The sequence below is a fragment of the Choloepus didactylus genome, chromosome 10 (assembly GCF_015220235.1).
Source record: "Choloepus didactylus isolate mChoDid1 chromosome 10, mChoDid1.pri, whole genome shotgun sequence".
Classification (NCBI taxonomy): Eukaryota; Metazoa; Chordata; class Mammalia; order Pilosa; family Megalonychidae; genus Choloepus; species Choloepus didactylus.
In genome coordinates this window covers 103870697-103897821 of record NC_051316.1, presented here as the reverse complement: position 1 = coordinate 103897821, position 27125 = coordinate 103870697, and the positions used below count along the sequence as shown (strand labels likewise).

The following is a 27125-nucleotide window of genomic DNA, read 5'->3' as shown; positions in this document are numbered from 1 at the left end:
GCATTTTTAGAAAACTGCGTCAAATCATTTCTCCATTTGGCAAGGATACAAAAGGCAGTATTACCTACCCCATTTAATGCAACTGAAAACAGATAAAGTTTGGGGTTGGGGGGTTTCTGAGAGCAGCTGAAACACAAAACTGGCTGCTCTTTAAAAATGGAAACTCAGAATATGCCGAGCTGTCTCCGAGGCAGAATCTCCTGGGCAATTTTGAAAGAGAATAATGAAGACATAGCAATTAAAAAGCACTTTTCTGCAAAATGTCATTACTGTTTAAAGTTACATAACCATTTCTACGGTGGCGGAGGTTCACACAGCAGTCACAGCCAGAGTCCTCTCCTGATGACCTGTGTCCAACAAAGAGGCCCATTGCTGACCCCACAGCTCGGCGCCTGAATCCCGCCCGCTTCAATGGGAGTCATAAATAATTTGGAGCGGGATTTGGCCTGTGGAACCACTGCTTGAAAGATATACTGCTGCCGGCTGGGGTGGAATATTCTGTGCCCACAGTTCCCAAAGACACACACTCTCACATACACAAATACTGACACAGAGGGAAACAAAAACTGAGAAAATGAGAGAGAAAAAAAGGCCACCATTATTGCCAGCTATTTAAATTTTGCCTCCCCAAACCCAGGAAAGACAAGAGCTGAGAGTCTCATTTCAACACCAACTCACCCACGCTGAACATATGGAATATTCTGCACCGCGCCCTACCCCCCCATCTCCTTATACTTTTTCTTTTAAATAAAAATCTCATTAGACTTTTAAATGAAAGGTTTTGCTGTGCTGCAGACAGTGGGGGCAATGCAGGCGTGCAGCGCCCATGCTGTCTTCCTTCTCTTTTCCTGATTTTTGCCTTCTCTTTGGTCCTCCCTCCCACCCCAGCCCTAACACATCCATCTCATGACATTTTTCATATATCATATACAGTTTTTCTGTGACAAGATATTATTTCTTCTCTCTGTCACATGAGAGGTCTACATTTCCTTGCCTCCTTCACTCTCCTCATCTCCTGATATTCTCTCAACTCAGAACTTGCCAGACGCCTTGCCCTTTTTTGCAGTCCCTCCGATGTGCCAGTCTTGCTCCTCCAGACGTCATGCCTGCTCTTCCCTGAGACTGGAATATTCTTTCCTAAGAGCTCTGCATAGTTCCCTGGTAACTGAGACCTTCAGAGACACATAAATTGAAATGCCAGCCCCAATCCCATAGGCCTCTGTTTTAGCCTCTTCTGTTTTCTTCCTAAGATTAACTACTGACTAAGATAATTTTAGTAATTTGTTTTCATGGTGTTTTCTCCATTTCTCTCATTAGGGAGTGAGTTTTAGAGGGGCAAGGGCTCTGTCTGTTCACTGTGGAGCCCAGAATGAAAAATAAGGCCAAGCCCAGAGTTGGCTCCAGGAACACATCTGTTGAACAAAAGAACTATCCTCCTCCCTCATCCCAGCTGAAAAGAAAGCTGCCCCATTAAGCTTTTTGGATGGTGGAATTGAAAAGTTAGGCAATCTGCCCAAAGAACCCTAACTATCGTAGCATAGTCAGGACTTGAATCAGGAACTCTGGGTTCTGAAACACCCAAGGGTCCTTCCGCCTCTTTGGTGGAAAAAAGCAGGAACTGAGAAAAATTCCCATTTATATCACCGTGGCAGCTCCAGCACAGGGTGACCTTTGTAATGTCTTAGCCTCTCTGAAACTCAGTTTTCTAGCTGTGAAGCTGAAATTCCAATAACCACCTTCTAGGGCCGTTATGAGGAGTAAATGAGGGGGAGAAGTCATAAACAGCACTTAAGTCAACACCTGGCATAATGAAGTGTTCAATAAATGTTAGGTTTCCCCCATTCACTCCACATCAGGCCATGATCCATTAACAAGACCAAACTCAAGCTCTTCTCAGGAAAATCCACTTTGCATATCCCCTTCAAGGCTACAGAATCATTCTATGAGTGTATTTTTGTTCAATAGCACTATTGTGCTATTACTGTAATTTCTACAGGGCTTTGTTATTTACCACTGCATCATTCATTCTTTCTTCTATGAACTTTCCTTCTTTCTTTCCTTCTTTCCCTCCCTCCCTTCCTTCTTTCTCTCCTTCCCTTCATCCCTCCCTCCCTCCCTTCCTTCCATTTTTTCTTCCTTCCTTCCCTCCTCTCTTCTCTTCCTTCTGCACAAATCACTGAAGCCCCTACTATGTGCCAGGCCTTCTTTGACCTCACAGTCTAGTAAAGGAGGCAGATGTGTAAACAAACTGTTCAGATGCAGTAAGAGCTGTGCTCTGCCAGAATGATGCACAAGGCGCTCGAGTAACAGAGGAAGAGCACCAAACCCGGAATAGAGCAGGGGAGAGGTGGTCAAAGCAGCTCTCCTGGGAAAAGTGGCATCTAAGCTAAGGCCTAATGCATAAACAGGCCTGAAGGGATGTGAGAGGCACAGAAAGTAGCAAGAGCCCACGCACAGGCCTTGGCAATAGGACTTCTTCCAGCTGAGAACTGACCTCGCTATCACATTCCTTTCTGATTAAGACTCATCTTTTTGCTTGTTTCTTTCAAATTCCCTTAAAGAAGAGAAGGAAGATTTCTGAAGTCAGGGAGAAGATCAAAACTCTAAAGGGAGGATGACACGGAGCAGAGACCTGGAGCTCACTAGAGGAACAGTACTTCTTAGAGCCAGAAGGTCAGAGATCCTCGTCCATGGTGGGCTGTGGGTCTACTTGAGATTCAGAAAAAAAGAAATGGGGGCCGGCGCTGTTACTGTGTTTCAACTGCTGGGGGCGCTAAAGGCACAAGAACGTTCAAGGACCAGCGCTGTATCCCTGGAGAACTTCAATGACACTGTCAAAATTGCTGTCTACAGCAGGCACCTGGTTCAGGTGACCTTCCTCTGTGAGCCCGGGAAATGTTTAATGTCTGGAAAAGAAGACCCAATCACAGAAGCTGGTGGCACACCTGAGATCAGGGGATTACAGCCCAGCCTTGGTCTCTAACCCTGATCCTGCTCCTCTGCTGACCGATACTGGCTAAGGCCTCTTCCTCTTTCCTTTGAAAAGTAATTCTTTAGTACAAGGAAATTTGTTGGAGGAGATAAGGAGAGGCTTAACACATGCTTCCCACTTTATAAGGATACAGAGGGGCTACTTGGTGACAAAACAAAAGCCCCAAATCCAAGGAAAAGCAGATAATGGCTTATTATCAATGACTCAAATGTAAAAAGTAGCATCATGCCTGGTACATAGAAGGGGTTTAATAAAAAGGGTTTTTCAAATATTGAATAACTCAGTGATCTACTACTATAAAGAAGAAAGAAAAACAAGCCTGGAGAAAATATTATGGAAGACTTTGTAATGGGTGTGGGATGTGAGCAGAGTCTAGAAACATGAGCAGGGTCTGAACAGAGGACACCCCTTGGTCAAGGTGGGTCCGGGCATGAATATCTTGCTTGGGTCAATCCAAGTCTTGTTCAAGGGCAAGCAACATGCACCTTCATGATTTGTTTTTGTTCAGCTTTGTTTTTATTTTACTCTGGATCCTGATTACCTAATTACAAATGCAATTTTTGATGCATTTGTTCATTTCTGACCTTTTTCGTTAGATATTAAATGCATGTTCCCTTACAGTGTCAAGGGGAAGAAGGAGAACATGCAGGTTCTATTTTGGTTAAGTATACATATTTTTCTATCCTTTCTTTGCATCAGGATGTGGCCCCCTGGAGACATCTCTGAGCACTATAGGAGTCCCAGCTGTTGTCTTGTACCTGTTAAGTTCTGCTTGTCAAACTCTTTCCATTTCTAAAATGCATCAGGTGGGGACAGCAACAACTAACACTACCTTTTGCAAAGATCCCCTTCCTTGTGAAAGCCCAGGGATTTCAGACTGGCAGATAAAGGACTTTATGGCTCCAACAGCCATGCTGAACTCCAGTGTAATGAAGGCATGCGGGTCAATTACCCATCTGTTTGTGTTTCTATTGCTGTGAATTACAGTATCCATCGCTGACAGCTTATTGGAGTGGAATGAAAATAAGACAATAATTCACCGGGTGAAACTGTGCAGAAAGGGCGAAAAGGCTATGATCTTATTCAGAAGTTCAGCCCTGCCTCCGTGACGGGTCATCTACACTCTGGTAAATGAAGAAAGGCAGCTACCTGGGGGAAAGGGGAGGGGGCTCCCTTGATGTATGAATTAGAGACTCTCCACCTCCTGGATAGAGTACCCATTTGATTTAGCAAGCATCATCACCTATTCTGCGGGTTCTTAAGGAGTGTCCTTGCAAGCCTTGGGTAAAAGAGACAGGCAAATGGAATTCAGCATGATACAACTAAAACCTTTTTAAGTATCAGAAGTTTTGAAGGATGAAACAAGTTGCCTTGGTAGAGAACGTCACATTGGACGTGTACAGAGTTTGAAAGCTGACTTGGCAGGAAGGCCCTAGAGAACCCAAGATCCACATGGCACTTGGTAGACTGGACTAATGTTAACCTATATACCGTGTCCTTCCCTGAAGTATCCTCCCTTTGAGATAATTACACACCTTTACCCTCTGAACTCAGATGCACCCACCTGACACATTTTGGTTAATGAAGTGTGAGTGCAAGTGATGTGTGTCACTTCCCAAATGAATCTGTAAGAGACAGAAGGTGGGTTCATCGGTTGCTTTTCACCACTGCCAAAAGAGCACCATGCTACAGATAGAGGCCACCAGATGAGAAGCACAGTCAATTTGTGACCATGATGTAGCATAAGTAAAAGAAATGAACATTTACTTTTGCAAACCACTGAGATTCAGGGATTGTTTGTGATCACAACATAAACGGAGCTTTTACTGACAGATACAGGAGTTGGCAAACTATGGCCTGTGGGCCAAATGTGACATGCAGCCTACTGTTATAAATAAATTTTAGGGGAACACAGACATACCCACTGGTTTTTGTATTGTCTGAGGCGGCCTTCACACTACAATGGCAGAGTTGAGTACTTGCAGCAGACTGGGTGACCCGCAAAGCCTAAAATATTTACCACTTGGCCTTTTACAGGAAAAAAATTGTCAACCTCTGTATAGATGACCAAGATTCTTTGTAACCTCAATCTTCCACGATTCTACTCTGTGATGTTGTTCATTCATTATGCAAAGATTCATCAGGCATCTATTATGTGCCAGGCACTGTTCTAGGCCCCAGGGAAACAGCAATGAAATAGAAACAAAAATCATTATTTTCATGGACCTTACCTCTAAGTGATGGAGAAAGATAATATGAATAAATAAAAATAGGTAAGTATTAACATCGACAAAAAAATTCGGTGCAGGAGGACTTCTCAATGACACTTTCAATTTTAAAACATCAAATATGTTCCAAACTATGATATCAAGAAGGATAAGGAGGCTGAGATCTCTTTTTAATATTCAAGCTAATAAAATTTCAACATGAAAATACTCTTGAAGCTTTCAGGAGAAATTGTTTCAATTTAAACTTAAGTTTCTTCACAGAATTCATGATAAAAATCAAACGCGTTACTTATAAGACGTTGTGTTACCTGGTCCCTGGATCAGCTGATTTCTCCTAAGTCCGCTACTACCAGTTCCCTTTCCTTGCCACATCCTGCAATACCAAAGCCTGGTCCCCAGACATGTCCTGTTCTCTTCTATCTCCACGCTTACTGTTTCCATTGCCTGGACTACTCTTTCCCAGTTCTTCGCAATACTAACTTGTTCTCACCCTTCGGGACTCAGCTTAAATGTTATCTGCTGAGAGGTTTCCCCTGACCATCCTTGCTAACTCAAGTTCTCTGCTTTCATATTACTCTGTTATTTCCCTCCTAACATGAATCACAATCTGTACTTCTTCATCCTTTTATTATTATTAATATCTGTCTCTCTCACTAGGATGGAATCTTCTTGAAGGCTGTAGACCTAATCTGTCTTGTTCACTCCTGAATCCACACTGCTTAGCACAGTATTTCATAGAGTTTGGTACATATTTTTGGAATGAATGAAATCCCCTGGCACAGGGGTGAAGGATTCCTTAAAGCAATGGCTGCCAGTTATCTAAAGGAATTAAGATACCTGGAGGCTTTCCTAAACCTTTAAGATTAGATTTATGCAAAACAACGAACATTTTTTCCCATTATGGTAAACATTCTTATTTTCCTCCCTGCAATGTAGTCCCACCTTCTTCCGTGGCAACCAAACCTGGCTGTGTTAAGGGTAATAATATGCCCAGCTAGAAAAGAATCTGTTTCCCGGCCTTTCTCACAGATGGTGGACACCATATCAAACAATTGGGCCCTTGAAATAAAAGGGAAAGTCTGCTGGGTAGTTCTGGGAAAATGTTGCTTTTTCTGTAAAGGTATCACCTCTCCCTGTTTTGTTAATTTCTTCTTCCTTTCCGGAATGTGGGAACCATGCCTAAAGATGCATTAGCCATTTTGCAAGCAAGGGACTGAAAGCCCCACATGAAGGAGAGTGGAAAAGGTAGATGGGCAGAGGCCAAGTGCCTGATGGTGTGTTAATCACCTGGCCAGGTAGGGATAGCCTACCTCAGAGCTTCTCATAGGTTGAAAAATATACACCCCTTGCTGTCTAAGCCGCTATGTGTTGGATATTTGTCTTAGAGTAATTAAGCATTCCTTACTGACACACCCAGCATGTCATTCTCTCCAGCCCCACTATCAAGGCCCCTTGATGAGGGAGTGGACAGAACACAGGCTTTAGAGTCAGATAAACCGCTTCTCTCTGTAAACCATCACCTCCTAAGACCAAACTACCAAAGCATCTGATCTGAAACACACGATGGCCTCATAACTCCTTTTCCCCTCCATGGCTTCTCCTCATATTGCTAGTTGCTTCCATGCTTCTCATGACATTTCTTTGGTTAAAACCCCTTTTATTACTTTTCATTTTCACCAAGGTAAAAATGAAAATGTCCTTGAGACGGTATAAGACCTTGTATAACCTAAGGAGTGGCCACCACCGCCTCATTAGCTGTCTTGAATCCACACATCCAGTCACACTCACCCTGCCCGAGAGACACTTCCAAGATGCCTTTGCTTCTCCATGGAAGGCCCCAACTGCCTAGTTCACTCCTGCTCATCTTTCAGGTTTCAGATTGCTTTAGTTTCCCAGATGCTAAAACAACTACCATATAATGGAATTTATTGACTCACGGTTTCTGAGGCTACAAAGCTTGCTTCTTCCTGGAGTCGAATTCTTTGGCTGGCTGGCAATCTTTTGGGGTTTTTAAGTTTTTCGTCACATGGCAATGCACCTGATGGTATCTTCTTTCTCCTCCAGGTTCTGTTGACTTCCAGCTTCTGGCTGCTCTCCATGGCTTTTTTTTGTGTCCAATTTCCTTTGCTTATAAGAACTTCAGCCATATTGGATTATGGCTCACCCTCATTCGGTTTGGGCACACCTTAACTAGTAACATCTTGAAAGGTCCTATTTACAAAAGGATTCGCATTCACAGGACCAGGGGTTGGGACCTGAACAAACCTTTTTTGGGGGACCTGATTCAATCTCCAACAGCCTGCCCCCCCAAAAAATGTTCCTCCCACATGCAAAATACATTAATTCCATCACATCATCCCCAAAGCCTTCAGTCATTTTATAGCAATGCTAAGTACAAAGTCTCATCAAAATTGGTTATGGGTGTGGTCTGCCCTGGGGCAAAATTCTTTTCTCTGATGGGGCAAAATTCCTCTCTCTGACGGGGCAAAATTTCTTTCTCTGATGGACATGCGAAACCTAGAAAACAAGTTATCTGCTCCCAGTATACAATGGTGGAACAGGCATGGGATAAACATTACCATTCCAGAAGGGAGAAACTGAAAGGGAAACAGGTATCTCAGGTTCCAAACTCTGAAACCCTCAAGGTCTTAGAACCATCTATGGATTAGTGTTTTGTCCTCTGGGACTGATGGAACGGCAGCCCCACATCTTGTAAGTGTCAGTACAGCCATGCTTTCCCCCAACACTGGGGTAGAGGCCCCACCCTCCCCAAGCACTGGGTGGTGGCACTCTCCCTGAGCAATGGGCAGATGGTCTGCCCCCTACACGCACAGCGGTGGACCTGCTCTTTCCATACACATGGGTGGGCCCACTCTCTTGGCCTGAGGAGATCTTTTTGGTCCAGACCTCTACTTCCTTGAAGTCATTCTGTCCTTGAAGTCCCTGCCCTTGAAGTCATTCTTCCTGTAATTCATCCCTTCAATCCAGGCTGGAAGTGGTTCTACTCGCACAAATTTTGCAAAGATCTTCTCAGCTTTGTGTGCAGTTCAAGCAGGTTCAAACCATCAGACGATAGGAACTTTCCATAAATTCTTCCTGGATAACTGCATTTTCAATCCTGACTTCTAATGAAATGGATGGCTGGAGCCGTGTTCAGCTACAACTTCTTTAGCAAAGGGTTGTCGTCTTAAATCCTCACATGGAGCCCTGTTCTCTGGGGACTCACTTCCCAAAAACTCAGGGATGTCCCCAATAGAGCCATTTCTGGCCCTAGTCTCAGAGTATACAATCTTGACAGCCTGGGGATTTTCAAAATCATCAGTTGCTGGTTCCTCTGTGCTTAAGAGTTCAATTCTCATCTTCTCCCTTTTACTATAAGTTGCAAAGAGAAGGCAGGCTGCACCTTCCACACTCAGCTTGGAAATTTCCTCAGCCAAATATCTACGTTCATCACTTACAAGTCCCGCTTTCAATCCGACATTAGAACACAATTCTGACGAGTTCTCTACTGCTTTATAACAAGAATTACCTTTCTTCCAACTACCAATAACACCTTCATCATTTCCTTCTAAGGACTCACTGGAAGCACCTTTAATATCCATAGTCACACCAATAGTCTTTTTGAAGCAACCAAGACTTTTTTTATCAAGCACTTCACAATTCTTCCAGCCTCTACCCATTAACCAATTCCAAACCCTTTTCCACACTTATCAATATTTGTAATAGCAGCATCTCACTTTCTGGTACCCAAAACTGTTTTAATTTCACAGCTGCTAAAACAAATGCCAAATCATGGGTTGGCTTAATAATAGCAATTTCTTGGCTCACGGTTTCAAAGGCTAGGTTTGCCTCCTCCCAGCGTTGGTATCTTCTGGCTGTCTGGCAATATTTGGGGCTCTCTGGCTTTTCCATCATGTGGCAATGCACAGGGCAGTTTCTTTTCCTTACTCTTCTGGTTTTCACTGACTTTCAACTTCTGGTTACAAATTATGATTCTTGAGAACAATAACGGTCTTCTATTTCTTTGAATTCTTTCCAAGATATCAAGCAAAATGCTAGATCATAGTAGGCGTGCATAAATGGAAAGTCTCAATTCAGCACCTATTAGTAAAATATATTCACTTGACACTGTACTCAATGCTAGAGATATAAGAAGTGAAGAAGGCAAAGTTTATGACCTCAAGGGGCTCCATTTAGGTGGGAGATCAAGATTCAAAAATGTATAATTGCAATAAAACATACACATAAATATACACAAGTTTCAGTGAGAGCAAAGATGACAAGCTCCCTACTTCTGTAGGAGTAGAGAAGTTCAGAAAAGTTATTATAGACAGGACTGAACCAAACAATGAGTATAGTCCAGCATTTGTCAAGTTGCATGCCATGGAATCACAGACCCACAAAGGTCCCCAGTCTCAAGTACATTCAGGAAACTCTGTATAAGATTCATCTTTTGACTCATACTGCGAATTAGCACGGTTAAGGCCCTGAGAAGTCCTGTAGTAAATGTGGTCTATCTTGTTTAATCCAGTGTTTCAGTATTATTGAGTTTTTGCTAAGCTACTCTGTGGTAACAAATAACCTCAAAATCCCTATAGCTTTACAACCACAAGGTTTATTTCTTACTCATATAACATGGTGAATGTGTTTTGGCTTTATTCCAGATGTCTTTTTCATTTTGGATTCAGGCTGAAGGAGCAGTCATATCAGAAATCTGACATTCGCACAGCAGAAGAAAACAAGCAAAGGCCAAACCAGGCAACGTCTCCTAAGACATCTGCTTAGATGTGCCATGTAACATGCCCAAATCACATGGCCAACCCCGATGTCAACTGGAGGGAAGTATACACCTCCCGCAGGGCAGCATTGCACATCACATGGCAATGACTGGGGTAGATAATCTCCTTAGAGGAAGACAGCAATAATGCAACCTGACACAAAGCAAGCATATAAACTTATTTGAGCACCAAAACTTCTTTTGTTTCATCTTAGACCTACTAATATTCTTCAGAACCCCCATATATTGCTAGTGGGAATGTTCAATATTGCAGTTACTGTGGAAAACAGTTTGGCAGTTCCTAAAAATGTAAAACATAGAACGTAGAATGACCATAGGACCCAGCAATTCCACTCTCAGGTATGATCCCAGAAGGATTAAAAGCAGATGTTCAAACAAAATCTTGTCCACAAATATTAATGGCAGCACTATGCGCAATAGCCAAAAGGTTTGAAACAACCAAGTGTTCGTCAACCAATGAATGGATAACAGAATGTGGCATAGTAACACAATGGAATATTATTCAGCCATAAAAAGACCGTAGTACTGACGTATACTACCTGGACGAAACATGAAAACATTATGCTCAATGAAATAAGGCAGATACAAAAGACCACATACTGTGTGATGCAATTCAGATGAAATGTTCAGAATGGGCAAATCCATAGAGACAGAATGCAGATTAGTAGTTGTTAGGGGCTGGAAGGAGGGGACAATGGGGAGTGATGGCTTAATCGGCATAAGGTTTCCTTTTAGGGTGAAAATGTTCTAGAACTAGATAGTGGGATGATTGCACAATGCTGTGAATATACTTAATGCCACTGAATTGTACAGTTTAAAAATGATTAGAACAGTAAGTATTATATGTGTATTTTACCATAATAAAAATATAAAAAGCAAAAATATATAGCCATCAAAACTAGTGTACAATGGAGCACACTGTGCAAATGCCACTCTAGCTAGAATCATAAGACCTAAGGTAGATGCGTGCTCTCTATTATTCAGCAGATTTTTATTAGTATCTACAATAGAGCTCACACTTCACACTGGGCTGCAAAGAAAGAGAAGACCTGCTGTCTAACCCCAAAAAGGCATAGAACAGTACATTTTAACAGCTTAAATCAATTTATATCAGTAAACATTTATTAGGCCTCAATGAGCTTATCACTTTGCTAAAGAGAAGTGAATACTTCACAAATAAAAAAGTGATACAATCTCTACTCTCGGGAAACTTATTACAATTTAGTGGCCGGTACATAAAATTGTATGCATAAGACAAGGAAGAATGTATATGGAATAAAATAAAGGCCCATTAAAAGTGCTATGTTTTCAGTGCAAAAGGAGATAGTCATTCTGACTAGGGTGAATTGTGAGGGAAAAAAATAAGGATTGAAATCAATAATCTTAAAAAATAAATAGGTATGATGCCGATGTGTAGTCAATTAACTAATTATTGTGGTTGACTTATTTAGGTTTTGGCTGTCCTGCTGCCTGATTTCTGCCCAATCAACAAGATCAACAAAGAACCTAATGGGACATTAGATTGACCACTTATCAATCAAGACTTCCATCCCGCGTACTCAGACCCAAGTTTATTTCAAAGGCATAGCCCCACATGATCTCATACCAGGAGATAACTGCTGATATCCCTTTTCTCTGCACCAGCTTACACTCATCAGTTCATATGTGCTAAGAATTTCCACCTCCTTCCTGCACAAGTCTGAGCCTTGATCCCCACCTTGACTCCAGGTCAAAGGCAGCATTTTTAATAGTCACAGACTCCTGGAATGTTGCAAGCCTTAGTGAGTGTCTGTTGTAAGGCCATTTGGTCTTTTTTGGTTCTATATCCTGTTGAGAATATGAGAGCAGCTATGAGTCTTCTCCCCTGAAAATCAGGCACACATACTCACACAAGTTTGCAAATAATTTTAGGGAAATCATAGGCACTCTAATGTTTACTCTAAAGTAAACAGCAGAACCTACATGGCTTTATAGTGCTGGCACATAGAAAGGACTGTGTAAATACTTGCTATAATAAAAACCACGATTATCATTTATGTGTCCTAGGTTGAGAAGTAGTACGGTGTTTTATTAAGAGCATTGGCATTGGGCGGACCTGGGTTTAAATTCCTGCTTAGCCACTCACAAGATAGTTACTCAAACTCCATGAGCCTCAAATTCCAAATCTGGAAAATAGCGTTATTTTGAGGTTTACATGAGATATTTATATAAAGAAATTACCTCTATACCTAACACATGGGACTCATACAGTAAATCAGAGCTGTGATGATGATGATGATGATGAAGATGATGATGATGATGAAGATGATGATTCCTGCTCTCTTGATGTCTCGGTCAGGTGCTTTCTGTATATTTTCTCATCCAACACAGAACTGTGAGTCTGAGGTAGAGGTATTCTCATCCCCGTTTTGCCAATTAAAAGATTTTAGGTAGCTCAGACACCTGACTAGCTCAAGGTCTTAATACCAGCAGTTTACTCTTCTAATCTTCCCCCTTATATTTGATGTTCAAGTCTTCGATTGATATCTTCCATCCACTTCTGGAGAAGCACCCCACCTTTCCTTCTGGCAAGGCAGAAGGGTGCTCCTTTGGCTCATAAAGGAAAACCAGTATTTGGACGCAGCCAACTGGGTGGAAGGCAGCAATCCCGCTTGTCATGAAGACATTGCTCTTTTATTGAACAGGCCTCATAGAGCTATTGGAAGGCAGAAACCTGAATTTCCATCAGGGCCTCCTAGGTTCCTGCTAATCAGACAAGTGGGACCTTAGCCACAAGCCACTGCCTGTGAGCCTGGGCTAATTCTTAATGAAGACTCACCCCAGAGACACTGGCATCAGTTGTGCAGCTTCCCACCCTGGGATCACAAGGCCACGTGGATGAAGGGGTATGGGAGAGGAGATGGGTGTATGAAAAGTGGGCCTATTCACGTCCAGTTTCCTCCTCCCCCATGATGACAGCTGGTCAGAGACGGATTCCCCTTCTCCCCACATCTAGAGTGTGCTGTGCTGACTCAGAGCTCCGTGAGATGGGTAAAGCGACCTTGGAGCCAAGGCAACCAGGGATCAAAAGCTGGTCATGAATCAAAAGCTCAATCTCCAGAGAAGGGAATTTTACATCATTGAGCCCCCAGTCTCTTCATCTGTAAAATGAGTAACATGCTCCCTACCTCTTAGTTGGTGGGAGAGTATAAATGGGCCAATGTATGTGAGCACCTGGCACAATGCCTAAGAAGCAGTAAGAGCTCAAAAAATGTTACTTTTAATGACTTCTCTGACATTTTCTGTTCCTCTCATTCAGTTACTTCTTTAGGATGATTTCTGAAATAGTCCTTTCCCCATTTGTGATGCCCGGCTACTTACTGAGAAAGGGGCTCTTGCCACGACTTCTCTTCTTCAGCATCCTCCCCTGTCTTTCTTACTTCTCCTATCCGTTCTCTTTCCTCCTCCTTCTTCTTTTCCTCCTCCTCTTCCTCTATCTCCTCCCTCTCTCCTCCTTTTTTCCTTCTTCCCTTCCCTTCTTTTCCTTTTTCCGCCCACCCACTCATATGCATTCTTGCCCTCTATAGTGTTTCTTATTCAACAGCACAGTTATACACTGAACATGTAAGTCAAGTCAAGCCACCCCTCTGCTTAAACTTTTCTATGACTTCTCATTTCATCAAGAGTAAAATCTAAAGTTTTTTTCCAGTGGTCTACAAGTTTCTATATGACTGGTTCCCTCTCTATCTCTCTAACTGCAAAAAAATATATATATATATTTCTTCGATTATTTATTTATCTACTCCCCCCCACACACCCACATACTAAATATAAATTCCAAAAGGAGAGAGACTTCACTTTTTCTATTCACTGCTGTATATCCAGCCCTTAAAACAATATCTGACAGAGAGTTCATGCTCAATAATATTACTGAATAGATGAATGAATGAATGAATGAATAAATCAGTAAATTTCTGGCTCATCCCTATATTTCAGCAAAATATTCTCTCTGCATCCCTTTCCATGTCAGTGAGCCACTGAGGCAGAGCACTGATCTCAGTATACCTCGCCAGATGGATGCTAGATTAAATTACATGACAATGTCGGTAAAACATTCAATGGGCTTTTTAGAGAGAGAAGTGTGAAATAAGAAGTTATCATTATGCCATCAGTGTTATTACCACTAGTTTGGCTGCTGCTGCTGTGACTACTGATAGCCTCCAATCATTCCCATGATCCTTTCTCATTCCTAGCCTTCTTCAATCCTCTTCTTTCTTTTTTATTCTTCCCTCTAACTTTTCCCTCTTTTGTTGAACATTTTATGAAATACCACAAGGTGAAGATCATTAGAGTGTCATTCATATTTTCCTCAATCCACCAAAATAAACCTCTGGAAGATCTCCCCTCCCAGCCTCCATCAGAGGAAGTAGAGGGCAGTGCCATTTCAGAGAACAAGTTCTGAAGTCAGACAGTCAGTTAAAATTCCAGCTCAACCACTTCTTGAGCTTCCTCATTTGTGAAATGGAGATATGTATGCTTTCCTCATGGAGTCAGGTGAGGATTAAAAATGTAATAAAGGTAAGTATCTTAGCATGATGTCTGGCACACAGGAAAGCACTGAATAAACAGTAGCTGTTGCTACTACTGGCTCCACTACCCCTAGTCCAGCTACCCGTCCCCTAGCTGGGATGGACCAGCCCCTGCTCTTTCATGCCTCTCTGCTTTATTCACAGTTTCTCTTTGTAGACGATGTCACATGGAGAACATTAATAAATGAACTTTTAAAAATAGATACATATGGTATGCACAGAAATGTGTGCATTCAGGGCATGTGTGCCCAGCTTGATGGATTTTGCAAAGTGAACGCAACCATGTACTGCTGCAGAGATCAAGAAACCAACATCCCAGAAACCTCTCTTGGGTTCCTTTCTGTCACTGCCCCATTCTTGCCCAAAGGTTAGCTTTTTGGACCTTTAAACCAATGTATTTTCTTTTACTGTTTTTGAAGGGTACAGAGATGAAATCATACAGCATGGACTTTTTAGTGTCTGGATTTTTCCACTCTGATATGTTCATGAGATTCTTCCATATCACTGCATGAAACACGTTTATTCTTTTTGTAAGGAACCCATCATGTGAATGTAGGACAATTTATTGACCCATTCTCTTGTTAATGGACATTACGGTTGTTTCCAGCTTGGGGCTATTTTGCATAAAGTGTCTATAAGCATTCATATCTTTTTGTGAACAGAGGGCACATTTCTGTTGGGTATACCCTTAGGAGTTGTAATTGCTGGATCATAGGGCAAGGGCATATTTAATGTTTAGTAGACACTATCAAACAGTTTTCCAAAGTGGTTATACCAATATATACTCCCAACAACAGTGCATGTAAGTTCCTACTCCATATCTTTGCTTCTTGGCATCATCAATTCTTTTCATTTGAGCCTCACTGAGTGCTCTGTAACAGTATTGCACTGTGGTTTTAATTTACATTTTGCTTTTCAGAATTAGAAACGTTGAGCACATTTTCAAATGTTAATTTGCTACATGGATATTCTTGTTTGTGAAGTGCTTGTTCATGTCTTTACCCATTTTTTTTCTTACTGGAGTGTCTGTCTTTTTCTTCTCGATTTTAGGTGTTCTTTACATATTTTGTACAAGAGGTCTTTTAAGATACTTTTACTGAAAATATCTTCTTCCACTCTGTCACTTGCATTTTCATTCTATTCATGGTAACTTTTGATAAACAGAAATTACGAATTTTAATTTAGTCCAATTAATCAATTGCTTTCTTTGCACTTAGTGCTTTTTGTAGCCTAGTGAAAAATGTATCTGTCTACTCAAAATTCTTCAGTGTTAAATTTAAGATGCTTTTTTTCCTTCTGCCTAGAGAATATTGTTCTTCCAATGCCTTTTTTCCCCCTATATTATCTCCTACCTGGCCAGACAGAGTGAATTTGCATCCCCATAGTACTATATATTACTTTTATTATTTCTATTATATTACATATTAAATTGTATCATATGTATTTGCCTATATCCCTCCTCTCTCTCACATTCCCATACCCTGTTCACCCAATTTTCTAAATTCCTCATGGTTTTTCATTACATCCTGGTCAATGTGCCTCCTAAGTAACTCTAGAATCGGTATAATTCTCACCATTCCAACTGCTACCTCCATAGTGTAAATCTGTGACATCTCATCTTCAGTCTTGCAATAGTCACCTAAATGGTCACCAGCCTCTAATCTACCTTTCTGTAGCCAGAGTGATGTCCCCAAACATCAATCCCTTCATGCTACTTCCTTGCTTAAAATCCTTCCATGGTGTCCACTGCTCTCAAATTAAAGTTCAACTCATTAATGTGCCGCAAATGCCTTCCAGGATTTGGACGCTAGTAGTGTCTTGTCTTTCTCACCACTGATATCTCTGTTTTAATCTCATCAGACTTTTTCATTTCCCAAATACACAAGTGCATGTGTTCACACATCTTCCTTTTCTTCTGTTTGCCTGTATATGCAAGCTTCACCCTCCTACCCATCCTTCAGAGCTCATCCTATGTATCTTTTCTACAGGAAAAAAAAAGCTTCCTGAATCCCTAGTAGGTGAAATCCCCTTACTATTTGGTACCATTAAACACTCATTATTTTTTTCTATTAAAATTTATTATACTTGTATTATTTGTGTTGAACCATCTTCTTTGATAGAGTGTATGTTTCCTGAGGACAGGAACCATGTCTGTTTCATTCATCAATGATTTTTGTACCTAACTCAATGATAAGATAGATTTTTAAAATATAAATATATATATATATATATAAATATATATATATATATATATATTTTTTGAATTGAATTGAACTAATTTGTGCACATATGCCAGGGACTGGGATTGGGTTTGACCTATACTCGGTCTCAATAAATTCTGATGACTCATTGTCTTCAGAAAGCTTGAGAATCAGTATTTGGAGGGACATAAAAACTATCTACTTCAATCATCCAACCCAAGCGAATGATGCTTAAATAAGTTAGATAGCATTCCTATCCAATGTCTTTCAACTGTATGATGACACAGAGTCACTGAACCCTTCAACATACCATTTCAAGTTTGGACATAAATTTGTATTAGAAGGATCTATTTTACATAGAGTTAAAAGCTGGGACCCTTGTAATTTCCCCCACAAGAACAAATGTGGCCTATTTTATCCATATAAATGAAATCCACTGTCTTTTCTGAAAAGCAGCTCTTCAGGAATCTGAATATAAGTCCTTTTTGCTACAGGTTAACCATCTTTAGCTATTAACTATAGGACACCTTCCTATAGACACACTGGAGTTTCTCAATCAATGTCTCTCTTGAAGTGTGATGCTCAGACTTGGGTCCAATCTTCCGGGTGTGTTCTGACCAGTCTAGAACAGGGCAGGGCTTGCCACCTCCATTTTTTGTGGGTAGCATATTTCTAATAATGTAACCAATGGCTGATCTCAGTTTTGGAATACTGAAGCGGATATACTAGTTGTCCTTTGAGAAAGTGAATTCAAAATTAGATACGAAAACAAATCTTTACTTAGGATGAAAAAAGATAAGACGTGGAAAGTGAGAGAATCCTGGACCTTAAGCTTCATTAACTTCATGGTAACTTCACCCCTAAATGTCTCTAAGAGCTCAATAACTTCCTTGGTAATAACATCCTGTTAAATCCTCCTAAGTTTACTCCATTTATCTCTCAGAGCTTTCTCTACCCTCAACAAATATAGCATGGGAGAAGCAGGGTGCTCAAACACACAGACTAGAGCCAAACTGCCCAGGTTCAAACCCCGGCTCTTAAAGGTTGCTTTAAGTATCACATGAACTTATAAGTTGAAAATCCTGATATATACAAGGCAGATATGTCTACCAGCCTTTACTTTTTTCTCCATGCATTCCCAAACCCATCTTTCTGCTCTTTCCTCTCCTAAAGATGGTGATGTTATTCTTCATGTATCTGAGATTTTGTTTTATTGTGTTTTGTTTTAACAGTGTACCACTTTCTTGGTCTGAATTTTCCTGAGGGCTTTTCATTCACTGCTCTCAAGAGACACTACCAGGCCCTTCCATACCATTTTCACACCATCCTCTATAAAAGGAGCATGAATCAAAGAGTTGCCAAGGAACCAGAATATAAAAGCCATATTAGGCTCTGCTTAACTCTACCTGCCAATCTCAGCCCAACTTTCCTCCCACTGACATTCAGAATCAGCTTTATCATATACCTTTCTAGAAGGTCACATTTTAAATCTGCTCAAAGTTAGAGCATGTCAGTTTTTTCTGACTATAAAGTTAATACATGATCATTGTAGGAAAGTTAGAAAAGGAACTGAAAGCCTAAAATAGATCATCTATAACCCAACCATTCAGAGGTAACTTCCTTTAATATCCTTGCAATATTATTTTTTACTTATTTCTTTACATCAAGATAATGCCATACATTCATTTGCATTTGGAAATCTTCCATTTTTAATTAACATTATATCAAACCACTTTCACATATTGTTGGAATTTTTGTATAAACAACATTTAAGTATCTGTCTAGTATTATGTCTTAGGGAAGCAACATGATTCACTTAGTCTCCTCCTTTGGAACACTGAGGTTTTTATACTGTTTTGTGCTATTACAAATCATACTTTTATGAACAGCTTGATCTGTCCCTAAAGCCTTGTCATTTTTCTCCTGCAATCTCCTCTCTTTTTATGATGAATTAATAATAAAGATGAAATTACTGTTTTAATGTGTATATTTTCCTTAAGGTCACAAGCACATATGGAGGACCTAATGTGGACCTGATATCTAATAGACATCAATTGAATATTTGTTGAATAAATACCAACAAGTTAATCCCTATAATGGTTGTATTCTGAATAGCAGGTTCCAGGAGTCTGTCTCTATACCCCAGTCAGCACTGAGTTTTGCCATTTGTAAACTCTGCTAAAAGCACACCTACACATGCACACACTTACATGCGTGTATATGTGTATGTGTATTTACATGTATATGAATATGTATATACATATACATAAGACCACAGATGATTAGCAAATAAGGGGAAAAGGGAGATTATATAGCACTGAGAATTCTATAAATTGCCCTATATTTCTTGGAATTCAAATAACACCTGCCAAAACCCATTGAAAATCAAAAGCAATTGTGTAGACATTTCAGATGATACGATATGAAACTTTAATATATATTAGGTCCAGGGCAACTATAAATAACACTGTTTAGATATTTTCATCGAAATAATCAGATGAAGCTCACACTTCCATACTTTCTGTTTGAAAAAATAATTAAGAACCATGGATTTACTATACATGTTAAAATTAAAAAAAAAAATGCATCATAACTGTCCTAATTTCAACATCCATAGCTTTCTTTGTTTCTCTGTCTTTCATCTTCTTCATTCTCTCTCCACATCATCTGTCTCCCTCCTTCCTGCCTCTCTGCGTCCCACGTCCCACCTGCTCCTTCCCCTTCCCCACTCTCTCCCCTAGCCTGGCCCCAACATTTCCATCTGGTTCCTACCTTGAAGGTGCAGTTTGCTCTCCGTGCTTTGCAGAAGGACGGAACTCACAGAGTCCAGATTGTCGTAGCTGTTACAGCCCAGAGGCCCAGTGCGTGTCTCTGTGACCTGGAGTGGACAGCAAGTGACAGAGGTGTGAGACAGGTGCCCTTGACTGGGACAGACACCGTGGGGTTTGCCCCCAGCAGAGCAAAGCCTGCAGAGCAGGTCTTCCTGTCCTGAGCCAACAGCTGCTTCCTGAATGCTTTGCCTGTGCCAGAGACCATACTTGTCTGTCACCAACACTGGGGTGTCCAGACAGGACAGCAGAGTGATCCAATACACAGACTGTAACTAAACGGCCCAGGTTTGAACTCTAATTCTCACTTCACAAGGTCATTTTAAGTATCACATGCAATAGTTGAAGTAATGTGGTATATTTCAAAAGCATGGACTTTGAGATTAGGAAAATTGGACTTTCAATTGTGGCTGGGCCATTAATTTGCTAAAGAAGTCCCTTAACTTCTCTAAGTTTCCACAAACTAAAGCTAGTAAATCCTTACTCAGGACGCTGTGAAAACTAGACATGATGGTTGTAAGTCCCTAACACATGGCATATGTTTCCATAACAGGCATCTTATTACAAAAACTCTTTATAAATTGGAATGAGTCCATAAGCATTAGCATTAGGCAAGAACAAAAAATTATCCCCATTTTCCAAAAGGAGTTTCAGCAACTAGCCCAATAAGTGCTACCATATGACAAAACACCCCAATTATATAGCAGTGTCTTTCTAAAACCTTATCTTAGAAAACTTGAGGTGGTAGACAATAGGAATAGTTATTAAAAAGGTTACACCTGAAATATGAATTATTTAGTATGAAATGAGGTCTCTTTATCCCTTTTAGCTTTCACTTCCTATTATTTAGCACAATCATTTGAAGGGTTATTTTGGGGTTTGCACCCAATTACAAAGGCACAGCCTCCACTGTTGCAAGCAATGACGACATGGGAAACAGGCAGACATATTTTCAGACGCCAGCTCTGCCATATTACAGTTCTGAAACCTTGAAGGAGTTACTTTCCCTCTCTAAACCTCAATTTTCCACATCTATAAAATGTCAGTAATGCTGTTACCTACCTCATTGGGAAAGGAAAATAATATTTTTGAAGCATTAGCATTTAGGAAACAGATAAAAAATGTAAGATTTTTTTAATAATGAATATCCCTTTGCAAAGAATAATAATATACTTATTATTGAGTGAAAGTCAAAATGATCACCTAATGTTGCTAATGATAGGAAAAGAAATTCACAGGCAAAACATCCCCACCTGGATCAGCTGCTGGCCTTAGACAGAGCTGGCAGTGAGACAAAGTCTAGTCAGCTGGGTCTTAAGTTAATGGCAAGAAATGGCAAGAAAAACTCAAGTCTCAGATGGTGTGCAGAAGGCAGGGCTATGGTGATACCCAAAGAATGGCTTCTTGAATGGCCTCTGTTCAAATTCTTTAAGAAATTCCACCCAAAGAGGCAGGCTGCACTTCCAGGATGTACAAAAGAGGATTATCTTCTTCGGAGATTCGATATCTCAATTTCACATCCCAACCAGCAGGGGGAAAGAATCATTTGGTGATAATGAAAACCAGGACTTTGCAGCACTCTGACTCTGATGGCTTCATAAAGACCCTTCTCTCTGCACCGAGTTCCCAAACAACATAATCCCCCCCAATATAGGTGATTCTTCTCAGATAAGCCGGCCCTTTGTTTGTCTATCTGATTTATTTCTCTCTGACTCCCTCCCGCCTCAGGAACTCTCTCCCTCCCACAATTTTCTCTTTCCTTGGTCAATTTCTGCCTGATTCTCCTTCCATCTTCATTTTTTTAAACCTCTTTTTCCCTAGAGATATCTTTGAAAGCCTCAATGTGAGGAGGCTAGGTCTGAATTTTATTCATAAGAAATTAGAGTGATGAGTGAGAAGCAAAATGCAGGCCTAATCTGGCTTAAGAAAATTTGAGATGCAAAAATCTTTATTGAAACCTCAGAAGAACGAATCCGGTATATTAAAAATGTCCTCCCACATTCTCTGTGCAGAGGTAATCTCTGAATTGATTATATTTACAATGGAATCTGTTTCATAATTTTTTAAAGCTGCTCTACCCAATAGGGTCACTAGCCACATGAGGCCATTTAAATTTGAATGTATTAAAATTAAATGAAATTACACATTTAGTTCCTAAATGGCCACATTTCAAGTGCTCAGTAAATGCGTGTGACTAGAGGCTTCTGTCTCAGCCAGAACAGATACAGAGTGTTTCCATCATCACAGAAGCTTCATTGGAAGTGCTGTTCTAGACCAATGTGGGTCAGCAAACTATACATCCCTTGTTTTTGTAAATAAAGTTTACCGGACCACATCTATGCCATTTGTTTATATAGCATGCATGATTTCTTTCATGCTACAATGACAGAATTGAGTTGTGGCAACAGAAACCACTGGGTCCACAAAGCTTAATATATTTATTATCTGGCCCTTTACAGAAAAAATTTGTTCTAGAAAGTTGAGTTCTAGTCTCTATTAAAGTGCTCCCTAGCTGTATAACCCTGATCAAGAGGCTTTAACCCTTGGCCTCAGTTTATCCACCTGTAAAAAGAGGTTAGAGGGGAATGAAAAACACAAATGTTTAAAAAATTACAGCCCTAGGATTCTGAGGCCAAGTTTGTGTTGGAAATCTGACTCTTGCTCCCTCTGTGACCTTGGGGAAAGCATCTGCCCATTTGTAGCCCCAGTTTCTTCATCTAGAAAGGGGGCCCGATAATGTTCCAAACAGGAGAAAGAGTGGATGAGAGAACTGTTGATAATTATGCCAGGACCACAGCCTAGACTGGCCCAGTAAATCAGTACATCTGGTCAACCCAATGATGCTAATGCCTTTAAAGGACACCGGGCAACATCACTCAGAGTGGGGCTCAGGGCACGCCATGAGCTTAATGGGAATGAAGCCAGGGATTTTGTCCAATGACTCTCAGAACCACTGCCTTACACTACCTTAAAGACCTGCCTCCCAAACAACCTTCATATAGTACCTTGATTGCTCCAGTTGATATCTGGATCTCATGGAGCCTCCTCATGGTGCCGTCACGGTCAACAAAGTAGGATGATGCAAGCTGGTGCAGAGCTTCAACACTTTGAGTGGCATTCCCTGACTTCCTGTCGAGGCGACTTTTGTCCATGTACATGGTCAAGGCCTCCTCCCCTGCATGGGAAAGGAACAAGACTCAGGTAACCTGTCAAGTTTGTTTGTTTGTTTGTTTCCTGATGGGGGGAGAGGGCTCCAAGGATGGATACTGGAAACGATCTTGAACCTTCACTTAATTTTGTCCAAATTTCTTCCAGCCTCTGAAACTCAAGGGCACAGTTAAGGAGAAACAGTCCAGAGGTGGTTGTAAGCAGCAAACTCCATAAAAACAAGGATCATATGTACTCTCTTTAACCAGCGTATGGATGGATGATTAGAAAAATGGGGATAAAAATGAAATGAAAAATAGGGAAGGATGGGGGGATGATTTGGGTGTTCTTTTTTACTTTTATCTTTTATTCTTATTCTTATTCTTTGGTGTAAGGAAAATGTTCAAAAATAGAGTAGGGTGATGAATGCATAATTATATGATGGTACCATGAACAGCTGATTATACACCATAGATGATTGTATGGTATGTGGCTATAACTCAATGAAACTGAACTTAATTTGAAAAACAAAAAAACAAGGATCGTAGAAAAACCCTTAGTCATTGAGTACAGTCTCTGCTAATCTACTTCACATTTCTCACAAGCATCATCTTTCAACACAATTCACCTCCTCTTTTTGAGGCTCAGTCTCTTCTGTAAAATGATGGATTTAGCATAGATGATCCCTTCCCATTCCTTCTTCCTCCACCTCTGTTTCCTCCTCATCATCCAGTTCCTCCTGTTCTTTCTCTCTACTTACCTTTTTCCTCTTTGCTCCTTCCTTCCCCCTTTTCTTTGTCTCTTTCTCTTCCCTTTACCCCCTTCTAGATAGATTAAATAGGTAGATAGGTAGGTAGGTGGGTAGATAGAGATAGATAGGATAGAGACACTGAGAGATAAGACATATATAGTTTAGAGGTTGAGATAGACAGATATGAAAAACTGTGCCCCAATATAGAGAAGAAAAACTAAACAATCAGCTCTGTTAAGGGAGACTGTATATATTTGCCACTGTCTAAACATTTGTAGGTAGTGCAGTGCCAGGCTTAGTGTATACACTAAGTAAAAAGTTAATTCATCAATGCTTTCATTAATTCAGTAAGCAATTCATAAGTACCTACTGTGGGCCAGGCTCTGTGCTTCTTAGCATGCAATGGAGAAGAGTACATTTTCTGGGAGGGAAAAAGGAGAAGAGAGGGATAACCAGAAAGTCAGGTATTGGGAGAGAGGGACACTAGGTAAATAAATAATAGCTAGCTAGAAAGAAAGATAGATGGATAGAGAGATAGATAGATGATAGATTTGAGTAGATAGATGGATGGATATATGGATCAAGAGATGGACAGATGAATGGATAGACAGATGACAGATAGGCAGATAGTTAGATAGATATATGAATATACGAGCATATATATTTTCCTCCATGAAGTTTTCCTTAGAAATGCATATATAGATGACTAGAAGGCTAAGTTATGGGCATGTTTCTTAACCTTTATTCCTCAATTTATTCTTTAGCACAATTATAAGAAAAACAGCACCTACTCCATAAGAAGAATATATTAGTCAATTCACGTAAAATCCTTAGAACAGTGTCTGGTACACTGTAGCAGTCAAAAACTATCTGGAATAGTAGTTAAAAGCACAGACTCTGGAGCTAGACTACCTGGACTAAAACTAGCTGAGTGAGCAAGTTACTTACCCTCTCTGTTTCTTCACATGTAAAATAGGGTTACTAATTGTATTTACCTTACAGCCCTGTTTCCCTGCATCCATGATTTACTCTTGCCAATCTCAGACTCTCCTGTGATTGGAATTCCATCCGGTCTCTTCTGTAAATATCTGACTATTGCAATCTTATTCAGCTTTCTGAGCCCAAATCAAAGGTCACCTCTTCTTACTACCTCCTCCTCTGCCCTGACCTATCAAACTCCTTCTCACCCTTCAGAACCTGCTCAGGAATCATCTCCCCAGTAAAGCCTTCCCAACTACCCCCCCCACTCCCACCAGAGAAGTATCATCTTAATCTTTGGGTTTCCCAGGCCTAGTCTTGTGTTGAGCTTTGGGTAAGGCACTCATGTTTGCACTTTTCCAGGAAGCCTTCACTGGATACATAGTAGGATATATCTTCCCTCATTCGATAGATACATAGATGGACAGATGGATGGATGGGGGGTTAGATGACTAAATGGATGGATGTTATAGATAGATGGGTAGAGAAAGGTAAATGATAAAGTAAGTGAATATTCTAAAAGTTAGAGCCATAATGCAGAGGAATAAAAACTTCAATTGTCAGCTCGAGCTCTCTAAGGGGCCTGTGAAAGAGAAGGTGAAAGAAATCCAGTTCCCTCTGGACAGAGAACTGGCAGAAGCAAACCTTAGATCAAGAGGGGTTAATGGGCTTCTTGCAGCATTATTGAGACTTAATTTCTTGTTTATTAAGAGAGTGTTCTATTTAGAGTTGCTTTCCCATTTGAGCATTCCTGCAAATTGCTTCTTCACCCCACATAGGCCTTTCCTCAGTCTTTCGGTCCTCCAGGGGATGTTGCCTCACACTCGGCAGCACCTTCCAGCAGAGGGAAATAAAGTAGGACTCAGACACACATGAATTGGGTGATGGAGTGGGAGCTGCTCGTTTTTCCTTTTGAATTAGTAGGCAATGTTGCTCTCAGATGGGGACTGGGTGTGTCTGGATTTTAGGCCTCTGGGATGTCCCTCATCCTCTCCTTTTAAGCCTCCATAATTCTCAGCTTTCCTCTTAGCCAAGGGGAGATCTCCCAAAATGTGAGGCGGGGGATAATGAACACAAACATATACACGCAAATAAAAACATATGCCTTCATGAATACAAAGACGTGCATACATTATACCCACACATTCACAAACACATATATGTATATATTCCATGCATGAGTGCAATGTATATGTATACATGTCTGCATTTAAGTTAACGTACAGCTAAACAAAGGTAGCATTTGTGCACATCCATCTATGCACAGAGACATACCTACTCATGCATGCATCTAAGCTTAATCCTACATATCGTACAGACACACAGACTCCAAACCTTTTCCTGGCCCAAAAGGGATTAAGGAAAATTGTTGTCTTTGTTTCGTGTGTGTCATTCTCATTCCAGATCCAGGATATTTCCCTGAACCACCTTCCATAAGAAAACCATTCAGACCAAGGGTTTTGTGAGCAAAATAGATTTCACAAAATTTGGGGATCCCAAGAAGATGACTTAGTTCTCAATCCTCCTATGAGATCCATATCCTCTTTTTCTCTCCCTTTCCTTCCCCTTTCCCTCCATTAGGAGCCAAACAAATTCATTTAAGGATCATCTTTTGTTGTTTGAGTATACATTTGGGATCTCACCTGACACCTCAAATGGTTTATCAAAGAATTTCTTCTAAACAAATAGAGCGTTCTTCTTAGAAAAAAATTATAGCCAATTAAATTTTCTGTACCTCCTGTATATAGATGGGGAAATAGATATCCAGTCAGGAAAGTGAATTTGTTAAGGTCCCCTGCCCATCCAGCAAATGGCAGAAATGAGCTTCAACCCCGAGTCCTCAAGTTCCTTTGCTCCATGAAATAACGAGAACACCATCACCACCACTTTGGTAGTTGCCAGACACTGCATTAAGCAATTTCAATGCATCATTTTATTTAACCCTCATAATAACCATGAAGGAAGTGCTATTATTATGGCTATTTAGAAAAGAGGAAACTGAGACTTATAGGGTTGAGCTACTTGCCAAGGTGATACAAAGCTGGTGAGTAGCAGGGGACAGGATTGGAACCCAGACAACCACACCCAAGGGCCTGCTCTTTTAGTCGCTACAACTTATTACCTCCCTTTCTCTCATTTTGCATGAGTTGGCTCTTAGGAACTATTCTTCCATAAATGAATGAATGAAATGATGATGTAACAAGGACCCACACAGTTTCTGGCATATAAGTGTTTAATCAACAGCAAACCTCTTCCCTTTCCCTTTCTCCACTCCTCCACGTTGAGAATTGAGTTACCATTTAGGGCTTGCTGCCTAAAACTAGATCTCAATCCAAAGATTTGCATATTTTAAAACGTTGTGCTGTAAAAACAGGGGAAGAACAAGGCCCTGTGAATAATTCACCACCTCGCCTTGAAGAAATTAAAAATATATTTCATCACGAAAGAAAGGTCTTTGTTATTTGGGATTTCCAGGGACTTGGACAGAACTTAGCTTTTAATGGAAGGATTAAATTACTTTCAATGATTTCTTTTTTTTTTCAAGTGAAATGGAAAGCGGGAGAAGTTCGAAGGAAAGGATATAGGGTAATGCCACACTCAGTGTAGAAGTGAATTCTCTTTCACTTTATAATA

General features: G+C 40.6%; 1 protein-coding gene across 2 annotated transcripts in view; it reads right to left on the bottom strand.

Annotated features, from left to right (window-relative positions):
• BRINP1 (BMP/retinoic acid inducible neural specific 1) overlaps positions 1 to 27125 on the bottom strand; it is a 200200-nt gene that overhangs the window by 41275 nt on the left and 131800 nt on the right. For both annotated transcript variants that reach the window (XM_037798467.1, XM_037798468.1), the window contains exons 4-5: positions 22621 to 22790; positions 19560 to 19665 (exon numbers count right to left, since the gene is read on the bottom strand). In XM_037798467.1, the coding sequence (XP_037654395.1) occupies positions 19560 to 19665; positions 22621 to 22790 (276 nt within the window). The remainder of the gene's footprint in view (positions 1 to 19559; positions 19666 to 22620; positions 22791 to 27125) is intronic.